Here is a 24,487-nt window from a genome sequence, read left to right as displayed (position 1 = left end):
GCTATGTCAGATTTTTATAAGTAAAAATTATTTTAAATTTAAAAGAATTATTTAATTATTTATTTTTTAATATATATAATATATTTAATTGATTTATGTTGAATCAAAATTTGAGCAAGATGGTATTTTTGTTTTAATTATAACTATAAGAACGATTTTGAATATTTATTAAAATTTAAAATATTAAAAAAAAGTTAATTTAATAAAAATTATGATCTCATTATTCAGATCATATCTGTGTAGGTAGTCAATTTGAAGTAAGAGTGGCCCCATGATAATTTTTTCATTTGTCTTTAAGTCTTTGGCTGGATTTGTCACACATTATCGATCATAATCCAATAATTCCTTCCTTTAGGAAAAAAAATAACACCCTATCCCAATTTTACATATACTAGTCTCGCTTTGCGTGCTACGCACGTGGCTCGTAACGTGACTCGTCAATTCATGTACTATCATTTTAAAACAAAATTAAAAAAATCAAATTTTTTTTTGTAAATTTACACATAACTAACAAAGATTTGGATAATATTAATTGTGTTGCTAGTGTAGTCAAACTAAAAGATTGATATTCCTATTAATTTGGAAAAGATTAGCTATTTTTTCTATACTCAATTAATATTCCTCTATCATGATACAATTTTATATTAACTAAAACTCTAATTATAATAATTTTTTAGTAATTAATTATTATAATTAATTTGTTAATGACTATAAAACCGTTATTTAATATAGATTAAAAAGGGTTATTCCGTAAATTTGCATGTCCCCCCCCCCATCCGTGCTTTTATATATAGTATAGATAATAAAAAAAAGCAAATTACTATAAAGCCCCTCATATTTGATATAATTCACACTTTAATCCCTTCTGTTTGAAATCTAAACTATGTGGCCCTCACTTTTACTTCCGTCACTATTTTAGTCCCTCCATCCATTTTTAGTGTTAATCAATGAAATTAAAGGACTTATGGGTAAATTAATTATCAAATCTGACAGACGAAATCGTTGAAAAAAACAAAAGTGAGGGGTGAAATCGTTGAGAAAAACAAAAGTGGGGGACCATATAGTTTTATTAACTTCGTTGACTAACATCCAAAATAGACAGAAGGACTAACACTACTAGAAAACATCAAATTAGCGACGGAAATTTGCGACGGAATCTATTTCCGTCGCTAATTTGATGTTTTGGCGACGGAATTTGCGACAAAGTTGTAAATCCGTCGCCAAAGGTGTAAAATTGTTGGCGGGTGTGATCCCGCCGTTTTAGCGACGGATTTGGCGTCGCAAATCCGTCGCCAAAAAGGCGGGAATTGGCGGGGTTTATTTGGCGCCTCAATTGAGGCCAAATTTAGCGACGGATTTCTCATTCCGTCGCTAAATTCGGCCTCAATTGAAACGCATCGTTTCAATTAGAGGTGTAGCGACGGACCATAACGTCCGTCGCTAAAATTTTGCGACGGACGTTGTGGTCCGTCGCAAAACCTCTAATTGAAACGATGCGTTTCAATTAGGTCTACTGTTTGCGACGGATTTGCGACGGAAATAAATCCGTCGCAAAAAATAGACCTAATTGAAACCGAATCGTCTCCTCCTTCACTCTTTTTCTCATTTTTTTTCTGGTTTCTTGCCGCCGCCATTAACTCTTCCTTTCTTCCTTTTGTTCTGCCATCACCGGTCGCCATCAACAATCCCTCCTCCTCCACCGAGCGCCGCCGCCATCAGTCCCTCCTCCTCCACCGAGAGCCGTTGCCATCCGTTTCTTCTCCTCCACCGTGCGCCGCCGGTCCTGTTCCTCTCCTCCACCGTGCGCCGCCGTCTGTTCCTCCTCATCCACCGGCGGTAAGTGTTTTTATATTAGTTAATTATTTATTTTGATTATTGTTTAATTAATTGTTTAGTATATTGATTTAATTTATGATTTCGATTTTAGACCGTTTCGACGTATACCCGCTGCCGCCGCCCTCACTGCTGTCGATGTCGACGTCCCGCTGCCGCTGCCGCTGCCTTTGTCCCGCTGCCGCCGCCCTCACCGTTTCGACATAGTGAGTTTTTCATTATTTAATTTAATTTTGTTAAATTAAGTATTATAATTTATAGTTTAGGTAAAAAAACTCTAGTTTAGATTAATTTAGTTTATTTTAGTTTAATTAATTATAATAACTAGTTAATTACTTTACGTAAAAAAATTATAGTTTAGATTAATTTAGTTTAATTTCATGAATTAATATATAATTTGTTCTGTTAATTTAATTGTCAAATTGATTAATTTGGTTAAAATGTTAAGTTAATTTAATGAATTAGAATTATATTTGATTAATTGGTGTAATCTAGATTTATAATTTATTTAAATTAATTAGTTCTAAAAATTGTTAAGTTAGTTTAATTGATTGATGGGATTAGGATTAGTTTTATTAATTAGGTTAATTAAATATTTTTTAATTAAATGCATTTAAAATATTTAAGTTTTTTTGTCAAAGATTTAAAATATTAATTGAAGTAATAGGTTATATGTGGCATGATTTGTTGGATTGTGCTATGTAATTTGCTTGCAGGATTTCCCTGAAAAATGGGCGATGCTCATTTTTAGGGGAAGTTCTGCCGAATTTTTAGTAGAATTTTTTTATTAATACGTGTTTTTATTTAATATGATAGGTTTGCATTCTCTGACAGTCGCTGATAGTTCTTGATAGCCGCGCACCGTTGTTCCGAGTGATCCGGGCGTTTCACTTTTTGTTTGCGGTTCTGCCCTTCAACAAGTAGGTTTTATCGCTTATTTTGATTTATTTAAATTGAAATATAGTTTATTTACAATTTTCAACCTAAATTGAACTCGATTTTATTCCCACCGAATAAAATCGTAAACCTAGCCGTAGAGTTCCCGTCCCGTGTGTTCAAGAGATTGAACGACACGGGATTGTACAGTTTGTACAGTTCGCAAAACTTGTGCTTCCGTAACTCGATCACGAAAAACCATATATGTCTAGTAGCGGTAGAAAAATATTCGGTTGTTTTCCAGCGTTTGTTCTCCGGGTGGATGTTTAGTATATGTTTTGTAACGCTTATTCCTCGAGGAATATATAATTAGCGTTACAACGCATATACTAAATATCGCACTAAAGGAGAACGACGCCGGAAGGCTGCCGAATATTTTTCTCCGTTGCTAGGCATATATCGTGGCCGAGTTACGGGGCGCCTGTTTTGCGAATGGGATAGGGCCTACCTTTTCAGCTGTCAATTACATTGACTTTGCTTATCTCGAGTGAAAACCCCACCTCTAATTATCCGCGCTACAGAAATGGAGACAGACCGCAGTTGGATGTACAAGAGCCACACAAACGGGCTGCTAACCACAGGGTATAAGGAGCATGTGAAGGAGTTTGTCCGGTTTGCATTACGGCATCCGGCTTGTATGAGTGGGGTACAGATAAAATGCCCCTGCCCTAAGAGAGGTTGTCAAAATACAAGCTATCGGGATGTCGATGAGGTGGAATTCCATCTATTGAAGAATGGGTTCGTGAAAGGTTACCAAGTATGGGTTTTTCATGGCGAGGGGAGCGTTTTGAACCCCCCTCCCCTTGCACAGTTACCAGAGCAGGATGTTGAGTTCGACTATGAAGATGAGGGGCCAGGTGAGTTCAGCAGCAGGAGGTGGAGGCGGCACCCCCTGTTCAGGCCCGACAGCCAGGAGAGCCGCCTGCAGAGCTGGATGACCAGGGGAGGGCACTGTGTTTCCCAGACGCCAGCAGGTAAGAATGTAAATTTTTAGTTTAATTTTTTTTTATCGTTTTACTATAAAAAGTAAAAGTTTGCTGTAACCTCGCATGGAGAGGCTGTTGCACTCTGGACCAATCTCCCGGTCTATGCGGGAGATCTTTAGAAAGTGCTGGTTCGAAAATGGGCGAGCCTGGAGGTTTCTGACTGCAGAGCAGACAGATTTCTATTGGGAGGAATTTAAGGTAATAAATTGTTAATTTTAAAGTTTGAATGTAGACTAACGCAAAATTACTAACTCAAACTTGGCGTTTATGTTTTGCAGAAGGAATACTGGTGGGATACGGCGGATTACAGCGACGACGTCATCAAAAGTGTATTCATGGCGCATGCTGCAAACCGATATAAGGACGTTATTCATAGGATGAGAGAGAAGGACGAAAAACATACCTCGATCAGCCAAGATATCTGGGATTCCTGGAAGGCCGTCTGGGCGTCAGAAGACGAGAAGAAGAAGTCCGATGTAGCTCGCGCTAATAGGATGAGCGAGCCTGCTGGAGCTGGTTCCGGACCAATACGCCATACAGGGGGATCCCGTTCCGCCATCCGACATATGGATGTGTTGGTTTGTTTCTAGAATTCTTTTTTATTTACAACTATCTTTTATTTTCAGATTTTCTGATGAACTAACAAATTGTTTATTTTTCTTTTAGGCTGAAGAGCTCGGCCGCAAGCCTACCGCAACGGAGCTGTATACTCGGATGCACTCCACGAAAGCTGATAAGGGTGTCATGGTAGACAAGAGGGCCCAGAACATGAGTGTAAGTCATGAACCTATATAATTTTAGTAGTTGTTTTACTTTACTCGAGTGTTAGATTAAATTAGTGTAAAATGTGTTTTAATGTAAATTGTAAATACTAGATTAGGTGTGTTAACAGCCGGTGGGTTGTATATGAAATGTATATGTTTGCAGGATGTCCCTGAAAAATGGGTGTTAATCAAATTATAGAGGAAATGCTGCCGAATTTTCGTTAGAAATTATACTTACATTTCATATGTTATACGTTTTTAACCGTTATGTGATATGTTTTTCTATCTTTTTGTAGGATGCAATTGCTCAGAGACTTGCTGCTGCATCGCAGCCGCCGACCGATGGGGGTTCTTCTAGCACAGCGGAAGTCGACGAGACCCAGCTGTTTCTGGATATCGAGGGCGTTAACAAGAAGCGTCGTGTTTACGGGTTGGGTTCAGCGACTAGTGCGTACGTGGATACGACGACGTCTAGTAGGGCGAGGACCAGGTCCACACAGTCACAGCGAACTGAGGAGGAGATCGAGCGGCGTGTGCGGGCGGGGATCCAGGACGGACTGCGCCAGATTACCACTGAGGTGGAGGATCTCCGTGCGCAGCAGGCGAGAGCCAATGAGAGGATGGCCGAGATTATTCAGGCTGAGATGGCGAAGATGATGCAGACTCTTCCTCCGCAGTATCGCCCACCTCCACCCCCAGGTCCTTCAGACGATGACGACACTCCGACTTTATAGTGTCATGTTTGCGTTTCTAACATTTTGTATTTTGTCACTTTATACATTTTCTATTTTTTTGCTTTATACATTTTGTTGCGTTATGTAAAATATAATATGTTTTTATATGAAAGCGTTCTTTTCCTGAAATTGAGTTTTATTAAGAATTGTAAATAGTAGATTTTACTGGTTATAATCGTCGTTAATAAAACAGGGAAACGGACGAGAAAACGGAAATTTTCCGCGCAAATTGTTTGTGATTTGCGACGGATTGTATCCGTCGCAGAGTTTGTAATTTGCGACGGATCAAAGCCGTCGCAAATAAATGATATTTGCGACGGAATTGATCCGTCGCAGAGTTTACAATTTGCGACGGATACAATCCGTCGCAAATCACAAACAATTTGCGACGGATTTGATCCGTCGCAAAATCCCTGAAGTTTGCGACGGAATATATTCCGTCGCAAACTTAATTATCCGTCGCCAAATTCGTCTCCCTTTTCATTTTTTGGGAGACGAAATTGGCGACGGTTTGTTGGATATGGCGACGGGTGTTCCGTCGCCATTTTTGCGACCCCTTGGTCGCTAAAAATTTAGCGACCAGACAATTTGCGACGGACAGATTCCGTCGCAAATCCGTCGCAAAGTGCTATTTGCGACGGATTGTGCATTGTTTGCGACGGAATAGTCCGTCGCAAATTGCATGCTGTACAGTAGTGTAAATCGTTGATAAAAACCAAAGTAGGGGCTATATAGTTCAATTTTCAAACAAAAGGGACTAAACTATGAATTATATCAAATGTGAGGGGTGTCATAATAGTTTGCTCATAAAAAATCACTAGAAAACAAATTAATAGGTCGTGGTTTCGATTTCTCCTACAAGCGTCTCCTTTCCCAATTATTAAAAAAATAACTATCTCAATCAGATAGCATATGCAAAATCATAATAGAAAGGAGCCAAAGGACGAATTGATTCACCCTCCTGTTTCGGATATGAATCTATCTGATTCAGAATTGGCATGAGATATCAGAAAGGTCTGGCGAAATTGAATATATCAATCACCACAACTATATCAAACTAGATCAGTTTTATGCTTCTGGTAACAATAAAAAAATGAAATAGTTAATTCAATCTAATTAGTCTGAATTAATAAAACTTACTCTAATTATAACCTTAATTGGGATTTCAGATTAAAATCCTAATTAATCTAATTATAATCTAATTAACCTAGTTTAAAATTATAATTAAGACCCTAGTAAACCTTAACAACCCTTCTTCACCTCAAACCTGTCGACATCATCGCTTCACCTATTTTTCACCATTCCATCATCAATAATTTGTTGAAATGCAGCACGATAACCTGCACAGACGTCGATTGCAGCCTACTAACCTGCTTCTTTTTCTCGCACATGATGTTCCTTTGCCTGCAATCGACGTCTTGTTCATTGAAGACGGTTCTTTACTGCCATATGGTTAGTTAATTCATCAAAGAAGAGACGAACAACTGAAGACTGTGGGTTGTATACCAAATTGAGGCGCTATGGGCGACATACGAATGAAGAAGAGATGAAAAAGAAAGTATAAAATTTTCGTCCGAGGGGCTTAGTGTTGATGGGGGACAAGATAGATGCAGGGTGAAGGATACGGGATTACAACTGCCGGTATCTATCAAAAAAGAAGAAGAAGAAGAAATAAAAATAAATTGAGGGTTCAAAATTCGTTGGTTTAGATGTAAAAGATAAAAATGTCAAAAGAGTAAAAAAATCTCTTGATTTTTTTATTAAAAATTGATATAATATTTAAACTTTTAAAATTACAAAACATTAAAAATAATCAAGTGTTAATTATAAATTTGATAAATATTAAAGACCATTTTAACTTTTTTAGTATTTTTACTACAGAGCTTGTTTTATTCTTGGGATTGAGAGTAGAAAAGGAAAAATTTGATATGATTTGGCATGGTTATTGGTTGAATTGATCCATTTTTAAAAAATTTAAATCTTTTTAATGTTTCGTAACAAGTTGAGAGTGTGAATTAAACCTGTTTTAGTCACACAATAAATAAACCATCCACATTTTTATGTGTTCAGAATGTCTTGTAGGGGGGCCACACCCAATGAATTATTCGTCCCTCATTTTGTCCTTATACTTAAGGGTACATTGGTAGATGCACTCACATGATGAAATTAAATAGAATCAACGTAATTGAATTTTTAACTTTTATAATAATGATATTATCTGAAATAAATAATTAAATTACAAAATAAAGATGACAAATTGATCTTTAAGTTCTAATTAAATTTTTTATTTATATATATTCAGTCAATTTAAAAAAATTACTGAAAAACGAACAGAATAGAATTATTTAAAAAAATTAAATTATTGTTAATACCAAAAACAAAATTAGATTAGAATTTTAATTTAATTAAATCAATTAATTCGGTTATATATCTACTTATACCTGTCTGAAATCATACAATCAACCTACCTTATCTCTTGCAAAGCAGAAAATGGAGACATGGCTCACCATTACCATAATCAGTTTCTCCATTGCTGCACTCATCAAAGTTATTCTCAATATTCTCTTTCAATCTAAGCAGCAAATTAGACTTCCCCCGTCTCCTGTTAACATCCCCATCATCCGCCACCTTTTATGGATCCGCAAATCCATCACCGAGCTCGAGCCAATCATCAGCTCTTTCCACCAAAAACTCGGCCCAATAATCACTCTTCATATAGGCTTTCGTCAGACTGTCATCATCGCCGATCACTCTCTCGCACACCAAGCTCTAGTTCAAAACAGCGCCGTTTTCGCCGACAGACCACAAGCTCTTGTAGTTGATAGTATCGGCTTGTCTTTATACGGCTCTACTTGGCGCATTCTTCGCCGGAATCTGATGTCCAATCTCCTCCATCCTTCGCGGCTCAGATCTTACTCTCAAGTCCGTAAATGGTCGCTTGATATTCTTCTCAACCTCCTGGAATCGCAGAGAAAATCAGGCGATCATCGTCATCTTCCTGTTTGCGTTAGGGTTAGGGATATGTTTCAGTACACTATGTTTTCTCTATTAGTGTTCATGTGTTTCGGAGATAAGCTGGATGATGAGCAAATTAAGGAAATACAGAGAGTAGAATATTTGGTGCTTGCGAATATTGACAGATTCGAGCTCAATTTCTGGCCGAGGTTGAGCAAGATTCTGTTTCGTAAACAATGGTCGGAGTTTTTGCAGATTGAAAAAGACAGAGAAGATACACTTATACCATTGATAAGAGCACGAAAGAAAATGAAAGAAAGAGAAAATAAAAACGACCACATTTTATCGTACGTCGATACATTGTTAGATCTGCAACTCTCCGATGAGAAAAGAAAGCTTACGGAGAAGGAAATGCTGATATTATGCGAAGAGTTTATCAATGCAGGCTCGGATTCTACAGCTGCAGTACTTCAATGGATCATGGCGCATTTAGTTAAGGACCCGAGTATTCAAGAAAAGCTATTCACTGAGATCAAAAGTGTTGTTCCTGACGGAGAAGAAGAGGTTAAAGAAGATGATTTGCAGAGAATGCCATATTTAAAAGCTGTGATTTTAGAAGCATTAAGGAGGCATCCGCCGGCGCATTTTGTGATACCACATACAATAACAGAAGATGTAGTTCTGGCTGATAAGTATTTTCTACCGAAAAATGTGGAAGTTAATTTCATGGTGGCGGATATGGGTTGGGATCCGAATGTGTGGGAGGATCCCATGGCGTTTAAACCGGAGAGATTCGTCGGCGACGGAGAAGTTATTGATATAACTGGTAGTAAGGAGATTAAAATGATGCCGTTCGGAGCTGGAAGGAGGATTTGTCCTGCAGGATACGGATTTGCATTGCTTCATTTGGAGTATTTTTTGGCTAATTTGGTTTGGAAATATGAGTGGAAATTAGGTGTTGATGAAGATGATATTGATTTGTCTGAAACATTGGATTTTACATCAGAGATGAAGAATCCATTGCAGGCTCGTATTTCTCCCAGGTTCAAATAAGGATCATGTATGTTTGTTTGGTTGTCAAGAAAGAAAAAAAGGTTTCTTAGTAGAATTGCATTTTCTTTTTAGTAGAATTACATTTTCCATTTACTATGTGATTCAACTCGATATTAGTAAAATAAATAAATTAATTAATCATTAAATTCCATGAATTTATAATTTTATTTATATTAGTGTCGATAAAATTAAGGACTAATCGAATTGAATTTTTTTAGTATTTTTAAATAAGTCCTTTGACTTATTTGATTTATATGAAAAATGGATAAAAAAACTAAATCATTGATAGAAATAAATATGAAAAACTATATCGTTTGATTTTTAAATTGGAGGCACGAAAGTATAAATTATGACATATATAAGAGCATTAAAATCACTTGAATAATTGTCTTTATATTTTCATTTTTTTCTAATTTTATTATTAGAAGTGTTACTTCTTTAAAATGGTTATTTGTAGTGAAGTTCAACAGACTATTGAAAAGAAAGGGTTCAATACGGAGATCAAATAAAGTATCAATACTAAAAACTCTTTAAAGAAACTGCAATAATACAGATAAATATTTATAATCCAGTCGAGTTTTCAGAATTCAAAAAACAAAAATCCGTTAACGAAAAACTTTCGATTTGTCTTTTTTCCTAAAAGTAGCATCAAAGAGATTTTTATTGTTTTGCGCCAAGTTAATGATGAAACCGTAGCATGAGAACTACGTTTAGCACACAAAATAAAATTTATTTATATTATCCTTTTAAGTACAACCTTATATCGATATATCAGTGTCCAAGATGTTGCTAATTATAAATGACAAAGAATGAGATTTGATTATTATTATTTTTATCAGAATAATTATCATAAATCTCACCTAATATTCTGCATAATCCTACCTAATTAATGGAGAACAAATGATTCAATCTTTATACTTATGATCCGTCTCTTTGTCGTTTCCTTATGATCAGTCTCTTTATCGAAGTTTGATTTTTCTAAACTCTATCGATAACAAATTGAGAGTGAACAAAAGATGCTGGTTTTAATCACCGAAATGAAATTAGCTAGCTAGGTTGATTTAATGAATATTTGAAAACTTTATAACTAGATTCCATCTAAAAATAAAGAATTTTTTTATTAAATTGGAGGAGGTAGTGGTGGTAGAAGGATTAAATTGGTAGATAAGAACAAAAGAAAAATAATTGGGAGAGATATGTAGTATAAAACGTATCCACGCCAGCTTTTGTCAACATAAGTCGACAAAATAATGGACTATTAATAAAATTAGACTCTTTCTCTAAAATATTTGCTCTACTTTCTTTCTAAAAAAAAAAATTCTTCACTTGTTTATCTTTTTAAGAGAGCTTCAGCCGGAAAATTATTTTTTTCCGCCTATAATATTAGGCTTAATTCCTTAAAAAAACCTCTACCTTACACTTTTTTTCGTTTTTATCCTGACCTTATAAAAACACCATTTGTATCTAACTTTGGGTTTTTATATTTCATCCCTACCCAAATGCATTAAATTGTACTCTTTTTATTTGGAAAAGAGTTTAAAACATACTTTTTTCTATTTTAAATAATACAAATAAATCCTTAAACTTAAAAAATAATTAAATATATCCAAATAATTAATTAATTTTTTTAATTTTATAAAACACTAAAAAAATAAAAAAAAAATTAATTTTTTGTCGGAAATATTTTTTATAAAAAAATTTAAAAAAATAAAAAAAATCGGAAATATTTTTTAGAAAAATTAAAAAAAATTATTATTTTTAATTTTTTGAAGAATATGGTATTTTTGTACTATTAATAACATTAATATCTAATTAGTATATAAGTTAAAAATGAAGGATTTTGTTTTAAGATTATGATATAAATGAAAAAAAATACAAGATGAGGGTTTTTTAAAGAATTAAGTCTATTATTTACTATAAATCTACTATAGTTTTATTTAGTTGAATAAAGTTTTTGGCTATTGAATAGAGGTGTGAGTTGCATGAATTTCAATGGACATGACTAGACTATATATGTATATATCATAATACTATTGGGACATGTGACAGTATTCACGAGACCATCATACTTCTTTAATCATATTCGCTGCCACATATGTTGAGTAAAATTCATGGACATAGAAAGTATAGTCAGGAAAGTACTCTTTCGATTATACTAGTAATTTAATCGATATTCATATAGTTTATAAGCACGTTTGGAACGCGGCCGACTCTACGGACAAACAACTAATAAATACAACCTACATACATAGTATAAACATTGTTTTTGCTTAATAATTTGATCCTTAAATTTATACTTTTTATCTATTTAATTTCTAAATTTAGCGTTCGACTTATCGAAATTTCTAAACTTGTTAAATTATCCTTTTTAACTCGTGAAACGGAGTTTGAGTCTTAAACACTTTGACGTGGCTAATTTTTTTTGACTTAAGTGTCAGCTCATTTGCCACAGCACCAAATATATAAGGCTTATTACATCATAAAAATAATTTACTTACCTAATCCCCCAAATTTTTTATTTAATACATCATACCTCTAAACTTGTTAAATTATCCCTTTTAACCCCTTAATATTTTAATTAACATTTTCTTTTTAATATATATTTAGTTTAATTAATAATTAATAATAAAATATTTCTCTTCCATATCTTATATACTATTTGCTTGAATAATACCATTTTTTTATATATATTATCAGTTCTAATAAAATTTCAATGAAAAATAGGCATACTTTATTTAATAATTAATTTAATTTAATTTAATTTAATTTTAATCTACAACTACAACGGGCGGGGTGAGATCTAAATGACCAGGTTACAGACAATTCAAATGGCCAGCAAAATAATTATGTTGTATTGTTAAATATATTTTTTATATAATAGAAAAATAAATTTAGAATGAATAAATAATAAACATAAATTAATCATGATAATCATAACATAAATATTTAATAAACTAATAAATAAATATTATATAAGAGAAATAATAATTAAAATTAACAAAATATAAAATAAACTATTATAAATATTAGATTAAATAAAATAATTATTAAATTGAGTATAACTATTTTTAGTACAATTTATTAGAAAATAAATGCAAAATAAGCGAGATATATTAAAGATAATAGTATAAATTATGGAAAAGAAATAAATGTTTTATATAACAATATTTTATTAATAATTATTGATTAAATTAAATATATATAAAAAATAAAAATCAATTTAAATAAATTTAAAACTTTTAAATTTAGGGTTAAGAAGGATAATTTAACAAGTTTAGAGATCTAATGGGTTAAATAAAAAGTTTAGGGTCAGATAGATAAATGAGTAAAAGTTCATAGGTCAAATGATGTATCAAGCCATTTTATTTTGTCTACCTAAACTTTGATTTTATGCCATGACGCGCCAGCTTTTTTTGAACACAAATACCAAAATCACGTGGACGCGGAAAGATTAAATATTTATAAAACTATCAAATTTAGAGGCCAAAGAAGACTATTAATAACTTTAGAGGTTTGATAAGTTGGACGTTAAATTTAGAAGTTAGATGGATAAAAAGATATAAGTTTAAGGGTTAAACTATATATTAAGCCAAAGAAAATTCGAAACACTATACATTTTATGGTATTTTCAATTCAGTGTACTAAAAAATCAAAGCATTTATGATAATTTCAAAAGAACAAAGGATCATTTTACCACCTGAACTTGACACGAAATATTAAATAAGTTCAAATTTGCGAAATCAGATCAATTTAACCCATAACTTAGCAAAATTTGATTGGTTTCATCCTTTTGACAAAAAAGAGAGAGCGACATAACCTATTTTTAAAAAGGGATAATTACATATAAAATCACCATCTTTACACCAAATTTCAAAAATAACACAACCTTTAAAACGTGCCAATTTACGGCATCACCTTTTATTTCTTTTTAAATACAACATTAGCACATTTTTAGGTAAAATTTCGCTAACTTAAATACCTGATAGGTCTGTCATATGTCATGTTATGTTAGCAAAAACACCACTAAAAATTGTCGATGCTATTTTTGAAAAGAAACAAAAGGTGGTGCCCTAAATTGTTACGTTTTAAAGGTTGTGTTATTTTTAAGATTTCATGTAAATGCGGTGATTTTATATGTAATAAACCCTTTAAAAAGTTAATCCTAATTAACTATAATTAAAACACTAATTAATTCTATTTAATTTACAAAATTCTAATTAACAAAAAGTTAGGGACCTTTTCTGTCCTTTTTCTTAATAAAGTATAATTAAGATAGTTTATCATAATGAAACATTATTAAATTTAACTAAATCCCTAATTTAAAATACCAAATCAAAACCTAATCTTTTTCTCCGTTTCATCCCTTCATCGTCACTCATCCCCCAAACTTCACTTCTTCTTCATTGCATTCATCTCTTCTTTTCTCGTTGTTGTTCATGGTTTTTGGGCCGAAGTCGTTCATACTACTAGATTACTAGTGATTAGTGACGAAAATTAGCGACAGATGCCAATTTCGTCGCTAGTTAACCCATTTATCGACGGATTTAACAACAAATTAAAAATCTGCCGCCAAATCTATAAAAAAAAATTGCGGCAGAATTTACATCGCTATATTTGACGGGTTTTGGAGGGAAAATGAAACGCCTTATGCGATGGAACTTTGAAATCCATCGCTAAATTCAAAAATAAATAAAACGCGTCATCTTTGTATCATATCGCTGCAGCTCTAACTACCAAGCTAGGTTCGTCTAAGCTGTTACAATGAATCTGATGAATCTCTTACCGTTGTGAACTGAAGGACCGATAAACCAACGACGGCGATGCGACTTTTTCTACTACTTGTTTCTTCTTCTTCTTTAGCAACTCGCCGGTGTGGCTCTTCCACACCAGGATTTTGCTTTTTGTTAGATTATTTTGTGTTATGCATATTAATTTGGAATTGGTTGGGGATTTCGATGGTGTTTGCTATAATTTGGATTTGGATTTGTAATGAATGGTGTTATACATGTGAATTTAGATTTGGTTAGAGTGGCTCTGTATATTTTATATGTTGTCTCTTCCGTCGTTCATCTGTTATAACATTACAGGTTGCATAGAGAAGATGGTCAGTTTCCGTTGGAGATTGCGGGTCGCCAACAGGTTGTCGCCGGTTATTGTTGTAGCTGGTCGTCGTTTATGATTGCTCTTGTTAAAAATGAGTTTATTAGTTAGATAGAATTAGGAAAAAGACACAAAGTTCTTCATTAATGAAGAACAAACTCTCTGTTCTTCATCGATGAAGAACTAGGTGTGTTCTTCAAATTTTGACAGTAGTGCTACTGAATATGTTTTCTGGTTGATGGGTTTCCGGTAGTTTAATGGATTTAGGATTTAAATGATATTTGTTTTTTAAAATTAAGATTTAATATGATTTTTAAAATTTTGAAATCATAAAAAAATAATACATTTTTAGAAATAATTAAATGTCAATTTTGTGAAATAAATAAATATTAAAGATTATTTTAAGCTTGTATCGGGATTGAGAATGGAAGAGGGGGAATTTTATACGTTTTTGTCAAGGGGTGATCTGATCCACTACACAATACTCAAATAAATTATAATGACAAAAATAAAATAATACAAGTCTATTGAGTTCTCGCTTTAAAATCCATTTCGGAAAATATTATTTAAATAATTATTAAATAATAAATCAATTCAAATTTCAAAATAGTGGATTAGCCGAATTGCCGATAACCACAAATAGGCAGCATGAAACTCTTGCAACTTGGCATGTGGCCGCCTCCTATTGGTTGCTACACATGCCTTTCTAATTAAATGGTTAATTAGCTGGTCCAATACTGGTTAACTAATCATTTTAACTATTACATTTTTCACTTTCTTATTCATCCAGTTAAAATTGTATGTATTTAAAAAAAGTTAATTTAATTTTAAAGTACAAATACAAAGATTAATATAATTTTATTAATTAAATTATTAGTTAATAAATGCTTGCTAAATTAAATCATAAAATTATTTCATCCCTCCATCCCGAATTAATAGGGTATCTTATTGTTTTTGGTGTTTCAAATCATATGTCACCGTTTATTTTTAGTTAACAATTTTAAAATTAAAAGCCTTGTTTATTCTTTAATAAATATGTATAATTATTTCTAAATGAATTGGTTGACTCATATTCCAACGTAAAATAAATATCATTTTTAATACCAATAATAAAAAAATTAATCGTTAATGTGTTATTTATATATTTAAAAAAATTATCAAAGTATAAATTGAATAAATAGATAAACTAACAAATTTTGGCCAATTTAATGTACTATTATTGTATTTTTTTCTCGATCTATCATTTTGGAACAGGAGGAGTTTAGAAAGGACTAATTTGAAAAATATTTGTAAAAATCAACTATAAATTCTAAAAAAAATATATTTATAGATAAATATATTAATTCAATTAGATAATAAAAAAAATAAAGGAAGTATAAAATATTTTACTTTGTAATTCTATAATTGTATTAATTTAAAATTTAACACATTTATATTTTAATTTTTTAGCAATAAGAAATATAACCAGATAAATTTATCTATCATGCTTCTTGTTCTTTTTGCATAATTCATATAAATTATATTATACTATACATTAAAACTGAAAGAAAACGACATAAAATTGAAACGACAGTCTAAATTAGCTGTATAAGACCGTAGAAAGGCCAGGTTAGTAGTCATTACATTAGTAAACAACAAGACAAAATGATGGTGCAAGAGGTGAATGAATACAAATTACACGTTGAAGCTAAACAAATTGATGGTGTAAGAGGAGTAGAAAATATGACCAAACAATGCCACGTGTTCACTTAAAGGTTAAAACAAATACTCCACGTGAAGGTAAAAGATTTGTTGCAAGATAAAAACAAGGATAATTACTAAAACAATGTTTTAAATTAAACCTTAAGTAAATACTTTATCATGACACAAAAATTAAACTAGTTTTTAATTAATTTTCTATTGTAATATTGATCTAATTGTCTAAATATTTTAATTATATATTATAAAAAATACTAATTATTTTTTGAGACTATAAATAAATTTTAAAAAATTAAATTTATTATTCTATCTGTTCCATTTATTTCATTTTAAAAAATTATTTGTAATAGTTTTATTTACAAATCTCATTTTTTTTAAATAAAATCTAAGTTAAAAATCAGTATTTTTTTACCCTTTATTTTACTCTTCAAATAAATGTCATTGTTTTAAACACAATTTCAAGACATCATTAATATGGACAAACGAATAAAAATAAAGATGATTTAATTTTTTTTAAATATCTATAACACACAATGAAGGTTATAAAATGGGACGAAGAAGTATTAATTTTAACATTGAATTAAGTGATAATTAATAATGACTATAAAAATGGTCATTATTAACACTTATAACGACCTAGATTTAACAATGAATATAAGTGTTAGAAATTAATGAAGGGTAAAATTTATATTTTATTTAACTAACCAAATTAAAATAAAAAATTTATCTATATTTTAGAACATTTAAAACAATTTTTTTTATCTTTGTAAGATGAAGAAAATATAAAAAATTAAATTTTAAAAATAATTTGTTGTCTAATCGGACTAATTATTGGTCTAACTACCGGTTCTGTCCAATCTTTCGCACTTTATATTTAAAATGCTACAATGACTCGGTTTTTTTAAATCATTTTTGCAGTCAACGTTTATCAAATTCATTATATTTCTCTTCCATTTGTTAATTATATTAATTTACTTAATTAAAACACATTGTTGTAAAAATAAAATTTAATGCAATCCATAATTTTCTCTAATCTATAATTTTTCTAAAAACCAATTAAATTTTAAAAATAATTTATAATTTATGATTGAATAATAATTACCTATAACATTTTCTTTGACATAAGTTAACTGTTATTAAAATTTAAATATATTTAAAAAAAAAAACAAAATTGCATAATTTTTTGATTCGGTAAAAATTATACATTTTTATGTTTTTATTTATTATAATCTCATCATACAAAAATATATTGAAGTTTTGAATTTTCAAATTGATTTAGAATTTATCACATGAAATTATTATTTTTAAGCTTTGAATTGCGATATTGAATATTTTAATTCTTATTTGAAATAAAAATACATATAGTTATAAATATATATTGTTTTTGAATAAATAATTATAAATTATTTTTTATTTAACATAGGATAATTAGATTATATTTTGAAAACAATACCTTTAATTAATAAAAGAAAATAATAATGCATTTTAATCGAATAACAGAGCTTTTAAAAATTAGAGATGTTAAGTTTTTGGATTTAAATGGAGAGAACAGAGTTTTATCATTTTTTTTAAAAGAAGCAAAACTTGGCTTATCAATTATTAAAATAGGTCAATTAAAAAATAAAAAATAAAATATGCTAATAAATTTTTTATGACTTATATTAATATGGACTTTTCAAAATTTTATTCTTCTTTTATTAGTTTTTCAAATAATTATAATCCATTATTATTTACATATAATAAAAAATAAAAAAAATTAAGATATTAATAATTGATTTAATTCAATTAATGTAATTCATAATATATATTAAAATAAAATATGTATGATATTAAATATATTTAATTTTGTTAATCAATTATATATAAATACTATTAATAATTCAAATTAATAACTATTTTATTTTATTTTTAGTAATAGTGAACAGTTGTCATTTAATATTTAAAAAGTATTATAACTAATTAATTAAATAAATAAATTGTTAAATAATAAAGTAAAAAATTCTAGAGAATGATACATTAAAATTAAATAGTTACTTAATTATTTATGTTACTAATTTTTTTTTATAAATTGGTAAATATTGTTTTGTAATATTTTTTAAAATGGTGTAAAATTATATAGAATTGAAATTAAATATAATTTAATTTGTTATTTATGATTAATTAATAAAATATTTTATAATTATGTTTTATTATGGATGGGAAATAATGTGATTTTTTATTCTTTTCCTAAGATCAAATTATTATATTTAGATATTTTTTTGAAAAAAAACATATATATCTATATGTATACATATGCTTAATTTTTAATTTTTAAAATAATCTCGCAGCAACGCGCGAGTGTCATGCTAGTTGTACACTATAATTAGGAAAACATCATAGAAGTTATATCATTCGTATCAATTATATTATACGTTTTTCAATTGATTTATATGTAGGCAATAGCAAAGGAAAAAGAACAAAATGTGTGGTTTATAATAGACCTGTTCATGAGATTGGGTACACGCCCGATCTGTCCAAGCCCGTCCTTTTAGAGCCGGGCTTGGACATCTTATTTTTACTATAAATCCGGCCCGGTCAGAGCCTGACTTGAAGCCCGTCCTCTTAGAGCCGGGTTTGGTATTCTATATAAATACCTAAGCCCGGCCCGATGTTTTTATAATTACTAAAAAATGCTTACAAGTTAGAAATGAGGTATAGAAAGGATCAAACTCCCAACCTTCTCCTTAAATTTCAAGTGCTTACACCACTAAGCCAACTTCTCATTTTGTTTATAACCTTATTATTATTGTTATTATTACATATAAAAAGAGAAACCCTAAATGAAATCAAGATTTGAAATAAGCTCAGCTAAACGTTTTCACTTTCCTTTCTTCTCTTTTTGCGCCGCGAACTGTGTTTCACTTAAAATAAATTCTTTAACTTCATTTTTCACAAATTTAAAACGTTAAACATCCTCATCAAATCTTCTAACAACAACAAGTCTACAACAGGTTAACTCAAAAACCAAAAATGGTTAAGAGTTCGGGCCGGGCCAGGCTTAAAAAAAATATAGGGGCTAGGCTTGGGCAGTGGGGTATTAAAATTTCTCCGGACTTGGGCGGGTTCGGGCTTGCTAAAAAAAAATTAGGCCCGCTCAAGCCCAGCCCGAGCCCGGCCAAACTCGGCCCATGAACATGTCTAGTTCACAGTAGCTAATTAACCATTCAATGGAAAAGGAAGAGGCATGTGCAGCAGTCAATAGGAGGCAAAACCACATGCCAAGTTGCAGGAGTTTCCTGCTATCTAGACAGCAATAAATTTTTATTCTTAATTACATATCCACTTATAAAATTAAAAAAATTGACTATGATCCGAAAAAGATAGATGGTATATATTGTAACCTCCTTTATGCTAGAGCTTCCTCCATTTATCTATAATGTAATCTAATTCTATGAATAGTAAAGCAATTGAAGATATTATAAAAACGTCAAAATTATAACACATCATTAAAATGATGATATTATTATAATTTTATTTGTTATTTTTTATTCTTTAATAATAATATTATAATAATATTATCAATTTAATGACGTGTTATTATGTAATTCGCTCAGCTCACGGATGGCGTGATAGAGTAAATTTATGTAATAATTTTTCAAATACCATCGTCTTACAACAACCAAAGCATAAGTGGCTGTTTATGTAATAATTTTTCAAATACCGTCGTCTTACAACAACCAAAGCATAAGTGGCTGTCTAAGCAATAGATCTTAAAAATTGTTAATGGTATCCACATGTTTCATCCTCCTTGCAATTCGTTACACATAACAACTCTACCCTCTTCGAAAAGACGTACAGAACTTGCCAAATAAAATAAAAATAACAATATAATACAAATAGAAAAAAATTCACAATAGAGGACAAAAACATCATAATGGAGGACACAAGTCTTATTAACATCACAATGCAGTATGACAGAAACCATACTGTGGAAGAGTAAAGTTTTCATCAATATAGATAATCACGTTTTTTTTTTGATAAAAAAAAAATTTAATTATTTGAAAATTATCCCCGTTAATTATTTTTTTCTAATTATATCCTGATTAGAAAAAAAACCAATTGTACTTTTTTAAAGTTGGTCGAAAATATTTTTTTAATTCATTTAAAAAATTAAAAACTAATTAATTATTAGATTTATTTAAATATTTTTGAAGTTGAAAGACTTGTTTATATTTTTTCTAATAGAAAAAAGTGTAATATAATTTTTTAATTTAGTTATTTTTAATGTTTTCATTTTTAAATTAATTAAATCGTCAATTATATTTTTATTTGGGGTAGAGGTGAAATCTAAAAATATAAAAGTTTACAAACAGTTTTTTTCTTACGTCAGCATATAAATAAAAAAAATTTAACGTAGATGATTTTTAAATAATTAGACAAAAAAAACTGAGATTTTCATCATCTCTGATATATATATGTCGAAAAATATGTATAGATACAATTATTAATGGGTTAAACGTAAATATTTATAGATAAGAGTGAATATTATTGGAAGGCCACCTTGAGGTGCATGCATGATGAAATAACTTTACAATCAACACATTGCAGTCTTTTCAAGTACTATCATGAAAGGCTTCTCAGAAATTCTCCCACCATACAACAATATTAAGACATCGTGTTGGCATGTAGCATTCTTTTTTCTATGTCAAAAACTAGCATTATTACATAACACTCGGAAACACCATTAAAATTTTACCTCTTTATTTTTAGTTTCAAAAATAGGGTCATCCGAGTTTGTAGGTTGAAGATCTGAAATTGATGTTGATACATACACGATCATTTGGTCTCAATATATTTTGATTTTAATTATTGTGTAGTTTCTTTCTTACGATTTTTGTTTTTAAAACTAAAACTTAGTGTTAGTAATGGCATTATACTTGGAATTCATAGTATTCTTATATTTTTAGTGTCTCTATATAGCTAATTACCACTGCAAGTAATTAATAGAGAAAATTGAGATAGTTAACGGACAATAATTATTTACCTCACGATATTAGGTCGTAATTAATAGTTTCTTCATGAATGTTGCATTCTGGTGGTTAACTTGAAAGAAGCTTTCAAATTTCGGAGGTCTCATGGCGATTAGCAAACACCAATTGAAAACCATTTAAGTTTTTTTTTTTTTATGAATAAAAACCATTTAAGTTAATAATATTAAATAAACTAGTCACCCAGCCACCCTCTAAGATATCGATTTCGCCATGAGACAAACTTCTAAGATAGCATTCTCGTAGAGAGTGAGTGACTATATCTCCTATTTTAAAAAATTTAGTTTTCATTTTTGAATGTTTTTCAATTTGGTTTTCATTACCCCTAATTGCCAAAGTATACAGTCCGTCAAATATTTAGATTAAAAAAAAAATACTAATAACAACATAGAGATGTAGTTTTTCTGTTTTTTTGTTTTAGGAAGATGAAGTTTTGATATGATGAAGAAAAGCAATATATTAAAAATTATAATTGATGTTGTTAGTTGAATTTTAAAATATATTCAGCAGCTTGTAAAATTTTAAAATAAAACATGATAAGTCCTATACTGTAAGAAAAATTTGAAAATCAATGTACACTATTCTGTAAAACCAAAACACAAGAATCTGTTTCTTTATATTTTAAGAATTTTCACTTTCATCCTATATTGTTTAAATTTTAGGAAATTTTAAAAAAAATACAGTTTTGGTATTAATAATCTAAGTCTTTTAAGAAAATGTAAATTTACAATTAAGAAAGAATTGTACTTTCTTTATTAGTGTGATTTACATAATTAATAAATTGCTATATTTAGCACTCATAATACAACACCTCATTGAAAGGATGGCAATATCGTAATAATTGTACAATAAATGTATTTAAATCTTAATTGTGATATTACGATATTGCCATCATTTTAATAAGGTATTGTATTATGAGTGGCTTATTCTACGGATGACATGGTGGACTCGGTCTACCTAATAATTTTTCAAGATAAAAATGTCTAAAATTTAAGAATTATTCTGGCCCTATAAAAATTTGATGGAAATATATCATCTTTAATGGAAATATATGAATGACATGGACAAATTAAATTTTGTGTCTTAATTTAATAAGCTTGGTCTTTAGATAATGTGTTAAGCCAAGTTCAAGTAATAATTTCTCGAGGCGTCGTAAAAATTTACTCATATAAATAGAAACAAAAATGCTTTCCCGATTAGTAAGAAGCAAAACTGCAAAACTAAAATGGAGATTGAGAAAATATCAGAAAGCTGCATTAAACCTTCTTCACCAACACCTCCTCATCTCAAAACCTACAACATTTCTCTATTAGATCAATTTCTAAGCAACAACTCCGACATTCCCTTGATCTTCTTCTACCTCAACCAACACCCGCATCCCGCCGATCATGATTCCATCTCAGAAAGGTCACAGTTGCTTCAGAAATCATTATCCAACGCCTTAACACTTTATTACCCACTCGCCGGCAGAATCAAAGACCACCTTTCCGTTGATTGCAACGATGACGGCGCATATTACGTTAAGGCCCGGGCCACTTTTCGTCTTTCTGAATATCTTAACCAACCGGATCATCTCACGTTAATGTATAAATTGTTGCCGAGGCAGCCGAGTTGGTACGAACCGTCAGCCGCCGGCGCATATGCTGTAATGATTCAGGAAACGGCGTTTGCATGTGGAGGCGTCGCTATTGGTCTATTTGCGTCGCATATGGTAATGGATGCAGGTTGTTTGATTTCTTTCATAAAAACTTGGGCTGCTTACTGTAGTAATACTAATACTACTGTTAGTAAAGAGATCATATCTCCCATTTTTGAGGGTGGGTCTGTATTTCCACCGTTTGATGAATTTCCGAAAGAAGCAAGTATGGTGGCTTTCGATGAATTCTTGGTCCAGACGGGGAATCTTGGTACGAGGAGGGTTGTGTTCAGCGAGTCGGCTATTACCAATCTTAAAGCAGAAGCTGCTAATTCAAATGTAGAGAAGCCAACACGAATCGAGGCGGTTTCTTCATTTCTTTTCCAGTGCATTTCGTTTATCCTCAATTCAAAAACAGGTACTAGTAAAATTGTGTTAACATGTATTTATTTAGGGATTGGGGTTCCTCAAGTTCAAAATGAACTTGAGGGGGTCATGTTCATGAACTGTAATAGATCAAAAAAACACAATTTTAATCAAATTAATCTACATCGTTCATTTTATAATGAACGGTGTAGATCGTGAACATGACCCCCTCAAGTTCAAATGAACTTGAGAGAATTCCAATCCATTTATTTACTCATAACTTTTGGTCTATTTTGCGAATATAATATCATTTATTTATTTTACTTTTTACAAATGTATTCACAATACATTTAGAGTTGATGTGTATGCACCATATAGTATTAATAATTTTATACAACTTATATCACCGCGCTATGTCAAGTTGAAACTAATTAATAGATATGATCATTGGTTAATTCTTTAACAGGAATCGATGAGAAGCCACTTGCATTCACATATATTACGAGCCTGCGCCAGAAAACTGTACCACCGCTGCCCAAGAATTTATTCGGGAACTTCATAGTGATGGCGCCTGGTCTATGCTCCCCTGACGAAACGAAACTAACAAGCAGCTTAGAGTGCAAAGTAAGGGAAGCAATCAAGAAAATAGATGTTGAATTTGTGAAGAAAATACAATCAGATGGTGGATTTTCAATGCTTCATGAGAAGATGAAAGAGACGATCAAAACAGTTAGCTGTGATAGAGTGAATTTTGTTATGATCAGTAGTCTGTGCAATTTGGGGATATATGATATTGATTTTGGATGGGGAAAGCCTCTGTGGGTGACTTGCATTGATTTACCACCTAATTCCACGGAATACTTGAATTCAATAGTTCTTTTGGATTCAAAGATGGGGAGAGGAATTGAAGCTTGGGTTTTCATGGATGAACAAGACTTAGTTTTGCTTGACAAATATGTAAAGCTTCTTCAATATGCTGTTATTAATCCATGTCCTCTCTCAAACCAGGCCTTCTAAGTTCTAATTATTCCATCCTGAAGAACAACAAGACTTGCTTAGTTAGATTCAGATGAAGTTGGTTCTGCAAATTTTAATGTTTTATCTGTAAAACTTCTTTTCATTTGTATGTTTACGTTGTTCATCCACAACTACTATATGCTTCTTTTTTTAATCATATGATAGCAGGTGGTTTATATTTTATAAGAGGCTGAATACATAGTTTGACCCCTGAACTTGTACCCTTTTACCCATGTAACCCCCTAAACATAACGTCTCTCCTATCAAACCTCTGAACTTGTCAAATAATCCGATTTGACCCCTGAACTTGATAAAAACGTAAATATTGAACCCCTCCGTACACAATTTCTTCTAGAATGTTTCAAGTGATAGGTGGCACGGA

The 24,487-nt window shown here is 30.9% G+C and overlaps 3 protein-coding genes across 3 annotated transcripts; all 3 read left to right on the top strand.

The window, feature by feature from the left end:
- The first annotated feature begins 3,835 nt into the window (after positions 1 to 3,835).
- Positions 3,836 to 5,268, top strand: LOC126675393 (uncharacterized). The gene is made up of 4 exons (XM_050370035.2): positions 3,836 to 3,953; positions 4,034 to 4,333; positions 4,422 to 4,529; positions 4,816 to 5,268. The coding sequence occupies exons 1-4, from the start codon at positions 3,858 to 3,860 to the stop codon at positions 5,251 to 5,253; spliced, it is 942 nt and encodes a 313-aa protein (XP_050225992.2). The 5' UTR covers positions 3,836 to 3,857; the 3' UTR covers positions 5,254 to 5,268.
- Positions 5,269 to 7,691: 2,423 nt separating this feature from the next.
- On the top strand, positions 7,692 to 9,407 carry LOC126665613 (cytochrome P450 89A2-like). Its single transcript, XM_050358449.2, has one exon. The coding sequence runs from the start codon at positions 7,744 to 7,746 to the stop codon at positions 9,259 to 9,261; it is 1,518 nt and encodes a 505-aa protein (XP_050214406.1). The 5' UTR covers positions 7,692 to 7,743; the 3' UTR covers positions 9,262 to 9,407.
- Positions 9,408 to 22,243: 12,836 nt separating this feature from the next.
- On the top strand, positions 22,244 to 24,262 carry LOC126667335 (stemmadenine O-acetyltransferase-like). The gene is made up of 2 exons (XM_050360296.1): positions 22,244 to 23,140; positions 23,555 to 24,262. The coding sequence occupies exons 1-2, from the start codon at positions 22,312 to 22,314 to the stop codon at positions 24,103 to 24,105; spliced, it is 1,380 nt and encodes a 459-aa protein (XP_050216253.1). The 5' UTR covers positions 22,244 to 22,311; the 3' UTR covers positions 24,106 to 24,262.
- The last annotated feature ends 225 nt before the right edge of the window (positions 24,263 to 24,487 follow it).

This window comes from Mercurialis annua, linkage group LG1-X (genome assembly GCF_937616625.2).
Source record: "Mercurialis annua linkage group LG1-X, ddMerAnnu1.2, whole genome shotgun sequence".
Lineage (NCBI taxonomy): Eukaryota > Viridiplantae > Streptophyta > Magnoliopsida > Malpighiales > Euphorbiaceae > Mercurialis > Mercurialis annua.
The sequence above is the reverse complement of the archived record's forward strand: the minus strand, read 5'-3'. Positions and strand labels throughout refer to the sequence as shown.

What these genes read in the sequence shown, in the direction of transcription:
- LOC126665613 (XM_050358449.2), top strand. Translation starts at nt 7,744, where the DNA reads ATGGAGACATGGCTCACCATTACCATAATCAGTTTCTCCATTGCTGCA.
- LOC126675393 (XM_050370035.2), top strand. Translation starts at nt 3,858, where the DNA reads ATGCGGGAGATCTTTAGAAAGTGCTGGTTCGAAAATGGGCGAGCCTGG. An exon ending in TCCGACATATGGATGTGTTG is followed by an intron (nt 4,334 to 4,421) that starts GTTTGTTTCTAG and finishes TTTTTCTTTTAG; the next exon opens with GCTGAAGAGCTCGGCCGCAA. An exon ending in AGAGGGCCCAGAACATGAGT is followed by an intron (nt 4,530 to 4,815) that starts GTAAGTCATGAA and finishes ATCTTTTTGTAG; the next exon opens with GATGCAATTGCTCAGAGACT.
- LOC126667335 (XM_050360296.1), top strand. Translation starts at nt 22,312, where the DNA reads ATGGAGATTGAGAAAATATCAGAAAGCTGCATTAAACCTTCTTCACCA. An exon ending in TATCCTCAATTCAAAAACAG is followed by an intron (nt 23,141 to 23,554) that starts GTACTAGTAAAA and finishes ATTCTTTAACAG; the next exon opens with GAATCGATGAGAAGCCACTT.